The sequence below is a fragment of the Octopus bimaculoides genome, chromosome 3 (assembly GCF_001194135.2).
Source record: "Octopus bimaculoides isolate UCB-OBI-ISO-001 chromosome 3, ASM119413v2, whole genome shotgun sequence".
Classification (NCBI taxonomy): domain Eukaryota; kingdom Metazoa; phylum Mollusca; class Cephalopoda; order Octopoda; family Octopodidae; genus Octopus; species Octopus bimaculoides.
This window is the reverse complement of record NC_068983.1, coordinates 133819581-133832496: the sequence shown is the minus strand read 5'-3', so window position 1 is coordinate 133832496 and position 12916 is coordinate 133819581. Positions and strand designations below refer to the sequence as shown.

The 12916-nt window shown below is 34.9% G+C and overlaps 1 protein-coding gene across 2 annotated transcripts in view; it reads left to right on the top strand.

Annotated features, from left to right (window-relative positions):
* Positions 1-12916, top strand: part of LOC106871530 (nucleolar protein 6) — a 36409-nt gene that overhangs the window by 8570 nt on the left and 14923 nt on the right. For both annotated transcript variants that reach the window (XM_014918029.2, XM_014918030.2), the window contains exons 9-16: positions 1435-1598; positions 2118-2233; positions 4204-4381; positions 5340-5459; positions 7397-7548; positions 8974-9202; positions 10848-10953; positions 12244-12398. In XM_014918029.2, the coding sequence (XP_014773515.1) occupies positions 1435-1598; positions 2118-2233; positions 4204-4381; positions 5340-5459; positions 7397-7548; positions 8974-9202; positions 10848-10953; positions 12244-12398 (1220 nt within the window). The remainder of the gene's footprint in view (positions 1-1434; positions 1599-2117; positions 2234-4203; positions 4382-5339; positions 5460-7396; positions 7549-8973; positions 9203-10847; positions 10954-12243; positions 12399-12916) is intronic.

The window sequence follows — 12916 nt, the reverse complement described above, 5'->3', positions numbered from 1 at the left end:
ATTTCGCCCGGCATGCTAACATTCCTGGCAGCTCGCCGCCTATATATATATATATAGATATATATATATATATATATATATATATAGTTTCTGTTTACCAAATCCACTCACAAGGGTTTGGTTGGCCAGGGGCTGTAGTAGAAGACATTTGACCAAAGTTCCACTTACAGGGCTGAATCTAAAATCTCTTGCTACACAACCATGCCTGTGCCTAATATATGCACACACATTCCACTGTTTTGAATGGATGTGCCATCTTCTATTGTAAATCTTAACTACAATAGTATGCTGGTACATTGTAACATTACTCTGAGACATTAAAACTGCAACATGCCCGTTCACAGGAATCTAAACCACATATCTATCACTTGCAGGTTCAAGCCTCACCATTGAGCCTGTTTTTATTTTCTGTTTGAATTGGTATTTATATCTAATATCATTTACAGTTAAAATTCTCTAAGTTACTTCAACTGCTCAAGATTTTGTCCAAAATCACTCTTTACAAATGTCTTACCAATTTTAAAAGGAATACGTTGTGTTTAATGAATTTCCTTTTGGTCAGCATTTCCTCAATAAACACTGAAGGGTTCTGGGTAGAATAAGCTATCAGCTGATTCTGTTATATGTGTGCTTGTAACCCTTTAGCATTCAGGTTTTTTGCTAAAAGTAATGCTTATTTACTCTTTTACTTGTTTCAGTCATTTGACTGTGGCCATGCTGGAGCACCGCCTTTAGTTGAGAAAATCGACCCCAGAACTTATTCTTTATAAGCCTAGTACTTATTCTATCGCTCTCTCGGTTGTCAAGCGATGGTAGAGGGACAATCACAGACACACAAACACACATACATACATATATATATATATATATATACGACAGGCTTCTTTCAGTTTCTGTCTACCAAATCCACTCACAAGGCTTTGGTTGGCCCGAGGCTATAGTAGAAGACACTTGTCCAAGGTGCCACGTAGTGGGACTGAACCCGGAACCATGTGGTTCGTAAGCAAGCTACTTACCACATAGCCACTCCTGCGCCTATTCACATTGTTTTGAATTAATCACGAATTATCTTACAGCTTAAAAATTTCTATGATGAGATACTTTATTTTTAGGTTGATATTGTAGTGTAGGTGTGGGAGGCTGGATCTGGATAATATTTGGGAGAATATTTGGGCTGGGTACGACCAGTTTAAATGCTAAAGGGTTGTGTTATATTGATTTACATTCTCAGTAATAATGGATGGATGGGTGGGGTGGCCTTAGTTATATTCAAATGTTTAACTTCTTTTAAAAATTGGTTTCTGCTGTTTCTTTAACTTCACTTACTAGCTTAGAGAAATCTTTTTATTTAGAAAAGCTGGAAATTTTGTTGAATTTGGACTGATTAGATTTAGTAGTGATATATAATTTTCTTTTTTGTTGTTTCTCCTCCAGCAAACAGTGACTGGGTTAAAGATGGTATCAGCTTCTACAATCACGAATCACAAGAAAATGCACCAACTTTAGACAGTTTTATAGAAGCTTTTGATGTAACTTTTGTAGACTCCACTGGATTTCTTAATTTTACAGCTGCTTTATCATCTTATACATTTTTGGAAGTAAGGCATTTCTTTTTGCATTTTACATAGTCTCTGTAATGCATCATGTGTTTTTGTTGGAGGGCAGTTACTACAAATGAGAGTTGACTTGAACAGTGATGTACAATCTAGTATAGAAAGTGAAAGTAGATGTGAGAGGCAGAAATCTGATTATGATACAATGCTCCATGGTTTTGAATTTGACACCTCAGAGTATTTAGAACCTGTTCAAATCTTGCTGTTTCATTGTGTTGAGTCCCAGTTAAACCTTTCCTGAATATATTTCTCACAAAGCACATTGCCCGTAAGTTTCAATTAATTTTGGAAGTAATGAAGAAAGATAGTTGAAGCTTTTGATAAAATAACTAACTTGGCCATTGTTAAACTAGTCTTTGTAAACTAATTTAACATAAAATTATGGAAGGAAGCAGAATACAACCTGAAAATATATTGGATCTGAGTGTGTGTGTGGTTTGTATTTGTATTGGCTGAATTGACTATTCTTAACTTGTCATTGACTTTCAATTTGTGTCCCTCCAGTTGCAACATGAAGCTTCTATGACTCTTGAAATATTGGATTCTCAAAATAGAGATTGTTTCCATACTATTTTCATTCAAAAAATTCCATTTTGCATGCGGTATGACCAGATATTTCAGTAAGTTACCTTTTTTTTGTTTGTTATATTTAATTTTATCTTACTATTCATTATCTACACTGTTATTTGATTGGTAATATTTTAAAATCATTTTATGCAATTCGTAATTTTTAAACAATAACATAAAATTTGTTGAAGGATTAAAGACTACAGGTTTTAATTTTAGTAACTACAAAAATGGGAAATCTGGGAAATATAAAAGTATCATCTGGTAGGGACTGAACCTCTGGCTTCTAGCTTCCTTGGTGCATTACCGAAGCAAAACCAATTAACATAGTGTCTCCCTCTCTGTAATTTGTCAATGTATTCTAAGATCAAATATTTCTAATTTGGTCTGTAATGAAAATCTTATTGATCAAACTATCAGATGTCCTCATACACAGCTGGTCACAATGCATTTCCATTCTTCCCTTCTTTGCATTGTTCTCTTTTATTTGGACCTGAATCGTTTGACTGTCATTCTCTCATCTTTTTGAAGGTTGTCTGAGAGGTCTCTGCTCATCTCTTGGATACCTCTTGACAACTGCTTGGGTTGACCTGTTACCTCAGCAAAACTTGTATTTTCAGCATTTTGCAATCACATCATTCACCCCATTCTTGAATTACCTAGTTTCGTATATACTCCTTTGATGTTATTCCTAGCTTCGGTTTTTCCACAGCCCTCTTGTGTCATAACCAATCACTGTTCTTTCTTTGTAGTAGCCCATGTTTCACTTGCTTTTAAGGGTGCAGGCAAATTGCTGCTATTGAAGAGTTTGACATGCAGGATCTTGTCCGAGTTGTTTTTTGAACAAATCTTTAATCAGATTAAGCACCTTCCACCCTCTACCTTCTCCAATCTATGCATCATTAGTCATCCCCCACTTCTTATCTACCATTCCCTACATCCACTCTTCAACATTATCTTATCTTTACAGTTGTTTCTTACATCCCCTCTCCTCTTGCTCCCCCACATACTCTTGCACCCACACTCCTCACTTCTGCTCACATTGTACCTTAGGGATCCACCCAAAGACATTACTATTATTTTTGTAGCTCCTACTGATCATTCTCCCCACCCTCCTTTGAAGTGTAACCATGTAACTCTTCTACTTCAAGATACCTACTTTGCTTTCTCTCATATTTTAATCCTTCATCTCTTAGCATAAAACTGCCTCCACACCCCACGTTATTATAGTTTTGTGAACTGCATGCTGACCTCACTAGTACTGGTGGAATGTAAAAAGCACCCACTACTTGCTGTAAAATGGTTGGCATTAGGAAGAACATCCTACTGTAGAAACCATGCCACTAGAGCACAATGCAGTCTTTGAGCCCATTGGATCCTGACAAACTGTCTAACTCGTATGAACATGAAACATGCACATTAAATGATGATGATGATGGTATACAAGGCATAAGCAACCTTTTTCAAGAAATAGATTGCATCAGACAAAGCGGACTACACCAAAAAAAAAAAAAAAAAAAAATCCAAGGAACTATCTCATTAGTGTGCAATTCAGAAAGTCCTTCAGGCTGTAGTTTGCCCGTGACTGATAGATGTTTGTGTGTATATTGTATTTTGTATTCACATTGACACTGAAGTTCACAGTGTGAAAATACTTTACTAGTGTTTATATGGTGTATCTACCTACTTAACTAAGTATCTATCTACCATTCTCTTTTCTTTGCTTGCTAGGTTTATATTTCTTAATAGTGCCAGTTATTCATCTCTGCCCCAGCTGGTGGACATCTGAGTAACCATTAAAATTTTACCATCTGATAAATACTTGAATTGGTGTGACACTTAATATCTTTATGCATTCAGCTAAAATAAATAAATACCATCTCTCAATATGTATAAATAAATAAATAAATACCACCTCTCAATATGTATATATATATATATATATATATATACACATATACACTACTCTTCAGTTTGTAACACTAATCTAAATGAGTTTGTGTTTGTAATTATTTATTTGCAGTATCACTGATATGAATGCACTGAAAGAATTATCTACAAAACCAAAATTTTCCCAGAAAAATCTAGACTTTGGTGGGTCTTGTGTTCTAGCAGTTCTTCCAAATCTAATGAACTTCATTCATAAAATTCTATCCAAACGAGTGAGGCATCTCCAAATGAAACCTATAGTTACCTCTAAGGTAAGGTCATTCTCATGATTTTCTTTAGTTCATTTTTTTTTTATTCATAGGAATGGTGCAACTTTATTACAGAATTTATTATAGAATTTGACGGTGACAAATGTTACTGTTGATAACTGCTACATATTTAACTACTCTAAATGTCAGTATTGCAGTCATTATTTTTTTGCTGAAAACAGCTGCATCAAGAAGTGTCAATCTCTAATTGTGGAGGGAATGTGTGGATAGGGTAGATCCAGAAACGTGTGATGAAGTGGTGAGAAAGGATCTTCAGATTTTGGGCCTCACAGAGGGGATGACAAGGGACCGAGACTTCTGGTGGTTTGCTGTGCTTGAGAAGATGCATCAGGCTAAGTAAAATCATGGTTGTCCTTGCATACAGGCATGTCCCTTGCATCCCTCTTCAGTTGAGCAATCCTAATCTTGCAGGCTTGTGGGTGCTGGTGCCATGTAAAGGCACCCGTGCTAATGCTGCATAAAAGCCCCCATGCCAGTGCTGTGTAAAAGCACCCAATATGCTCTGTAAAATGGTTGGCATTAGAAAGGGCATCCGACTGTAGAAACCATGCCAAAACAGACAAGGAACCTGGACAGCTCTTCAGCTGGCCAGCTCCTGTCACACTGTCCAACCCATGCCAGCATGGAAAGCAAATATTAAATGATGATGATGATGACTTTACTGGGGCACTACCTTATCTTAACTCCAGATATTTTTTTTTTATTGATCTCTGAAAGCTGACAGGCAAAGTAGGCATTAATATTTGAACTTAGTACATAAAGGGCTGTAACCAAATATCAGTGTGGTATTTGGATTACTGCTTTAGTCTACACTGTTATTCATTTGGTATTCAAACAATGTTTAGAGAAATCTGTTAAATAAATCTGTTCTTTGTTTTGATAACTGATAGTTACTGATATCTAGTTTTGATTTATTAATAAATAGTTTTCTTTTCTACAGTGGTCAGTCAATGAAGAACCACCACACAATTCTTTAGAGTGTTTGACTTTTGGTCTCAGTTCAGATGAGGAACATTGCTACAGTATTATGGAGAAAGGACCCCCAGCTGACCACCAAGATGTAAGTTTATTGAAATTCACTTTAAGCAATGTTTTATATTTATTACTGAAGTTAGTTACTCAGCAATGTCATCAACATAAAAAACAATAGTTAATGTTAATATGTTTAATATAGTATTAATAATCGGATTAAAAATTATAATTCGTTCAATGAATGGTTATTATTTAATTATGTCTGCAAGTATTCTGAGGAGGTTTAATAAGTCATATCTGGCCAGACAGAATAATATGATAATGTAGTATTGAATACATATCATCAGCCACATTTTATCCTTGTTCCATTTTATTACATTCATCTTTACCTCTATCTGTCACTCTCCTCTCACAGGCTAATAAACTTATCCATCCACTCTTCCTGATTCTTAGTATTCTTTCATACTCACTTGTATTTTGAGAGCATGCTCTGACACCTTGTCATCACTGTCATTGTCATCATGCCAGTTATTCTCTCTCACCGTTATAAATGCAAACACCTGGGCCTGCCCTATTGTACTTTAGCCTCTCAACACCTGGCATAAAGCCACCGCCAATTCTATTACAGTCCCCTTTCATCAAGGAGTCTTTTTATTTGTCTTGCAAGTTACTTGGTAACTGTATTAGCCAGTGTCATGAGAATATGCACTCAGCATATCTTTTAAAGTGGTTGGTGCTAGGAAGGGCACCAGACTGTGGAAACCATACCAAAACAAATGTTAGATTCATATCTTGTTGATCCCGTCCAATTATCCAACCCATGCCAGCATGGCAGATAGATGTTGAATGATGATCATAATATATATATATATATCATCATCATCATCGTTTAATGTCCGCTTTCCATGCTAGCATGGGTTGGACGATTTGACTGAGGACTGGTGAAACCGGATGGCAACACCAGGCTCCAATCTAATTTGGCAGAGTTTCTACAGCTGGATGCCCTTCCTAACACCAACCACATATATACAAACCATAAAAATTTGGGAAGTGTATATATTTATTTAACCACTTGCCATCCTTAATATTATAGCTGTTTCACAGCCTTTTTCATGTAGCAATAAATTTAGTATGGAATAAATTATGCTTACGCGTTTGTATTAAATAGGCATGTTATACATTATAAAATACAATTGTACATTTACATATCAAAGCAAATAAAGAAAGCTAGCTCATCAGATCAGAACATCATGGTTACACCAACGAGTTGAATCATTGGTGTAATCATGATGTTCTGATGAGCTAGCTTTCTTTATTTGTGCATATGCAATTGTATTGCATAATGTATAGTATGCATATTAATGCAAGCATTTAAGCATAATTTATTCCATATTGAATCTATTACTATGTGAAAAAGGCTGTAAAATGGCTGTAATCCTTGGATGTCAAGTGGATAAATATATTCACCTCTCATATATCCTGAATTTTTATGTTTTATACTCCTCATGAAGTAGTTTTATCAGTTCGACCTTCTGGATTTCAGTTGCATGGACACTCTGCATTACACTTCTCTGTATTGTATTGCCATGTGGTCTGATAGCAAAGTCCATTAGAGAAGCTTCCTGTGATAGCCACATGATTCTCTGAATCAATAACTTATATTACTAATTTCGATTCCCAGACTGGGCGTTGTGTTCTTGATTAAAACACTTAATTTTGCATTGAACTGCACTTGTTTCATCATCTGCTATGCAGTACATTGTGCACTTGTACAGGTAATGTCGATTTGATTGAGTGGAGGAGCATATCCAAACATTTGATCACTATAAACAAATCATCTGTGTGGTTGTTCAGCAAGAAATTGCTGAACTCATATGCCATCTATCGATGGGAAAGACCATGATATACATATATAAAAGGGTATTTATTTAAAACAACAATGGTGCATTTACTGAAAAAGTGTTTCTTGAACACTCAACCCAAAAGAGGCAAATAAAATGAACAGTTTTTTTCTTTGAATATTAGGCTAAAGAATTCCGAGAACTTTGGTCAGGGAAATCTGAATTGAGAAAATTTAAAGACGGTACCATTTGTGAGGCTGTCATTTGGCTCAACAAACCAACTATGTACAAGAAAAGGATGATTTTTTATGAAATTATTTCTTTTATGTTAAATACGTAGGTATTTTTAGTTGAAACTTCATGCAATTTTAAAATTTTATTGATTTAAAAAAAAAAATTTACATTTATTGTATATCCAGTTTTAGTATTATTTCTTTATAAGTCTGAGAATTTGTTGATTTCTATTTTAGTTGCGTTGATCAGGTTGTGTATATCTTCTTACTCTGTGATCACTTTTTGAAACTAGCCAATGGTCTTTCAAGTCAAATTGTACCACCTTCTTAAAAGAACTGGGTATTTAAACATAAATGTGTTATGACAGGATGGTCATGAATGGAACACTTGATCTAAGCTCTATTGGGTCAGGTTGACCTGAGGCTAAACAACTACTGGTTTAAAAGTTGCTATTTTAATTTCTTCTATAGTGTGTATCAGTTGGTGATCAATTTTGCTGAAAATTACATCCACTGTACAACAAACAAGATATCATGTTTATGAAGTTTATTTGGGAGTTAGTTATTGGTTATAAACATTTCAAGTGACATTAATTATTAAATGGCTGCTTTGTAGACACCTTGAAGATATGTGGCTATGTTAAGGCACTTTTGAGTAAGAATGGTACTTTGGGTCACAAACTTGCTTATTTCCATAATGTTTATTGAACTAGTTTTGCCTTTCCCTTCTCTTCTAATTCTATCAGCGATTTTCACCACACCAAATAGTTAAGCAGCACCAAAACCTTCATCACCATTTTTGCTTCCAGGGAAACACTTGATAATACTAAGATCTTCTCCGCTGATGGTTTATTAGCAAGTAAATACCAGCAATCCTGCTACAATTCTTTTCTAAGATCAAGCAGTTGCTTTTGGACTTACTTCCCTGGCGAGGAAACATGACTAGAGTTGTCATCCTTGCTATTAAAAACTGGACTCACTCACTTCTGCATTCTGTATCTAAATTTCATTAAACTTTCAGGGGTATCTTCTGTGGGATTTTTTTCATTCCCAAATCTTTACTAATATATATATATATATATATATATATACACATATATATATATACACACACTAATCCATTTCTGTTCTATTGATTTTTTTTTTATTATACCCATTAGGCTAAAGCAGTCCTTAGAAGGTAGAAGCTTTTCTTCAGTGTCAGGTTTTGAATGTTATTTCCATTTGTTTAGCTCCAGGTTACTCCTGATTGAGCAGACATTGCAGTTGCTGTGCCATTGTCTGGCTTTGTTGCCACCATTCTCCCAGGAGGACGTACAGCTCATTCTGCTTTTAAATTACCACTAAACCTAGCCACAAGTGACTGTCTAATTTGTAACATATGCAAAGATTCATAAGCAAAGGTGTTGCAGCTTTTTTTCCTCCCTGGTATAGTATATATTAGACTGCTGTATCTAACGTATCCTTCCCTGTTTTAAGTTGCTTGCTTTATAGTAACTCTGCATATTTCTGTTTCTAATTTTTCCAGATACTTCTCTATTCCACCGGAAGCTATTGTATTTCCTGCAACTTGTATTGAATCCATCCTAACTCTTCCTAAAGAAGCTAGTCCAGAGGAGGATTATGGCACAGGTGAAGAAGCCAGCATTAAAGTAAACCAAGCCTGTGATAAACTTAGGAAAATTATTAGCGACATTAAAATTACTGTTGATATCAAAGATATTCAAGGAATTTCTCCTGTTTTTCGATTTGCTGAGGTATCTCTCCAAAATTCCACTTTTACATTTTTACTTCTTTTAAACAAATATTCAGGATGTGGTGTTAGACTTTGCAATTTGTACCTTTACTGATTCCACTAAGTTAGTTATGGCCATGTTGGGGCATGATAAATTATATATTAGTGATTTGGATATTTAACCAGTTGACTAATAATAAAGGAGTGGAATTGAACTACTGCATGTGTTAATAATATTGACATAATGACCATCCCTAGACACAACAAAATATATATTTTTTCCCTTCAGTTTATTCCTAGTTTGACCTAGACTCAGTATGATCAAAGGCACTCCAGTCATGACCGTCTTGCTTTATATGTATATCAGACCACATTTTAAAAAAGGAAGGACACATTGTCTATATTTGTTCTTCTTTGTAGTGTTTCGCTCTTATAGGACATATGTTAAATGTTCGTAACTGAAAGTTACACAGCTCACTGGAATACCTTTGATTATAGGTTTGTGTGATTAATAATCTAGAGTAAAAAAAATAAATAACAATTCTGTCTTCCTCATCAGCTGTTTGATGTTTTTCAAAGATTGTGTTCTAATTTTAGGTTCAATTCTTTTAATACCTGAATCTGCCCCTGTTTCTTATGATACAAACCTCTTTTAGTAGTTTGGCAAAAGAGACCGCTAAAATAAGTACTTGGCTTGCAAAGAGTAAGTCCTGGGGTTGATTTCTTTGAATAACAAACATTTTAAGGCAGTGCTCCAGCATGACCCACAATCAAATAACTGAAACAAGTAAAAGAATAAAAGAATTAATAATAACAAAGTTAGTTTACTAAATTTGTCATTATTTTCAAAATTGATTGATTGATGATCAATTGATCCATAGCTGGCAGCTGGAGGTGGAGGCTGTCTTCTCAACCAATACACTGCTGGATGACAATCTCTGGTGATGGTGTTATTCCATGCTTTCTGATCTATGGCTCAAGATCAACTTCAGATCTTCTTCAGTTTGTTTTGCCCATGTCTTCTTTGGGCTGCTACCACCACAAAAGTGTGGTAGTCTTCCAGTGCCCATCCTGTAGACATGGCCAAACCACTAGCCTGATATGCTAGACTTGGTCTTCAATGGTTGGTTATTGCTGGCGTTGTTCTCGGATGTTTGAGATTTGGTTGCGTAGAGAGACACCAAGGATCTGATGACACCACATTCCAAACAAGTGCCTCAGATCATTAATTAAACCAAAGGCTGTGTATTTCAACAGAGCTGAAGTAACAAAAGGATGGAGTCTTTGATAAAATGAAAATGTAAATTTTCTAAAAGGAAATTGAAACAGAGATACCATGTATTTATTTGTTATTAGTCTGCATAATCATTGTTTTCCACACTGACATATGTTGGTTGGATTTTCTGAGGCTGTGTTTTCTATTGTTCCTGACACCAACCCTTTAGTATCCTCTTAAAGCACATAAAGGAACACAATGTAGCATTATTGAACCAGGATACATCTGATATTATTTGTAATTAGGAAATATGTTATTGAAGAATAATAAGAATAAACTAAACAATATTTCTGTATGTCAGTGTCAGAATATGCAGATGGAGTCAATCCATATTAATACTTTTCTTCCCAATGCAGGTTTTTAAATTAATTTTTTTGTTTCTTTTCTTGAGGTATTTCCTGCTCTTGGTTGCAGAGATTCACCAAATTGTTTGTCTCAGAAAAACCGAAACATCCCAAGTCCTGATCTTTGTCCTCATTATTGTCCTGTTGTCACTGGTAGGAATTTTGTTATGCTTTATATATATATTTTATCACATTTTTTTTTACATTGGTGTTGTTTTAACTCTGATGGAGCAGACCTCTGTTCAAAGATATTCTATATGTGACCATCCTGTCTTGGAAGGGTGTTATGTACGACTACTACATAATTCACCTTCTATCTAATGTCTCCTTCCTTCACTGTTTGTAAGGCTGTGTGATTTGATAGAGATATAGTTGTTATTTCTAGTAAGTTATGATGTAGAATAGATTCTACATGGTAACTCAACCAAGGTCACATTCTTCCTTTTGTCATCCAAGGTTTCCTCAATTCCGACCCAATTTTGATTTGTTATCTAGTAACTGTTTCACCATTATACTTTTGCAGTGGCAATTATTTGAAAGAATTTATGCAACTAAATTTACTCCATTAATTACAATCCAGTGAACAAAAGAAATCTTTTTTCAGTGGAACTTCCATTTGACTTAATGCTAAATATGTTGATGGAAAGGCCAAAACTACTTCGAGTGTCATCAAAAGAAAAAAAAATTGGAAATAATGAAATTCTCACAGGATACTTTCAACTACTTATAGGGAATTTCCATTGATGACGTATGTCAGCAGGGAAAAGTGGGTGTAAAATAATACATATAATCACCCTTACCTATCATTGACACCATATGTTAGTAGGCTACCTGTCTTCTGTATGATAGTTATATGTGTGTATACTTTCAGATTATATGTATATTTGTGTGTAAGTGTTTATATGATTGTGTGTATTGTATATTTGCATATATGTATCTAAGACATATCCATTCACCGTTAGATGGTGGTGTGAGGGACAAACGTGCACACACACACACACACATGTATATATATGTGTGTCTATATATATGTATATGTATGTGTGTATATATATATATATATATATATATATATATATATATATATATATATATATATATATATATATATAGTGGGGTTGTGTTAACCGCACGTGGAGAAATAATAGGAAAATGAAAAATAATAAGATAGAATGCTAAACTGAAAGCATATTTTGATATAGATGTGTAAAAAGGATTTCTAACCGGCTTTCATTGCATGGCAAATTTTCAAGAAGAGGGAGAATGAAATGTTTTTTTACAAAAAAGTAAAAAATAATATCACAGCCACCTCATGTTTGTGGTTTACTCAGCCACCATACAATGGTCACATAATGTCTGGCTCCCTGGATAAATGCTATAATACACCTCATCAATGATGAATTTTCTGATATTTCTAAACAAACTTTTTGTTGTTCATTGCAGTTCTGTGTATGGTTGGAACACAAGGACAGGATCCTGAGGATCTTGAGACGTTATATCGTTTGAAGGCGCTCTATCTCTTAGAACTAATGAAGAGTTTACAAAAGAAATTTAAACTTGTAATTTCATATCATAAACAATATTTAGATATTCTGGTGGTAAGTAGTAAACTCTGTTTCCCTATGATTCTTTTAGCTGTTATTGGAAATGCGGATTGGCAATGAGAAGGGCATTTGGCCATAGAAAATCTGTGTTAACAAATTTCATCTGACCTATGTCACCATGGCAAAGTAAACATTAAAATGTATGCTTGTATATGTATATATATATTCTCTCTCTCTCTATCTATCTATCTATTCTATCTCTCTCTCTCTGAATCACCACTTTCTTCCACCACTTCCTCTTCGACTTGCACGCGAACCCAAACATATAACCAGTTCACTTCCCAACTTCATCCCAATTCGTATTGGAATTTCTATGCTGATAGAACACACGACAAAGCTCACTTAGCCCGCGGTACGTCCGCCCTCTCACCCCGTCCACCAGTACCGGAAGTTTTTAGATCATCTTCCGCGAACACTGCCAGTGACCTTATACCCCCACCTCTTATCGACCTTATAGTGCATAAAGATTGGGTAGTATATGAAGGTTGTAGGTATTGTTTTGTTTATGAATT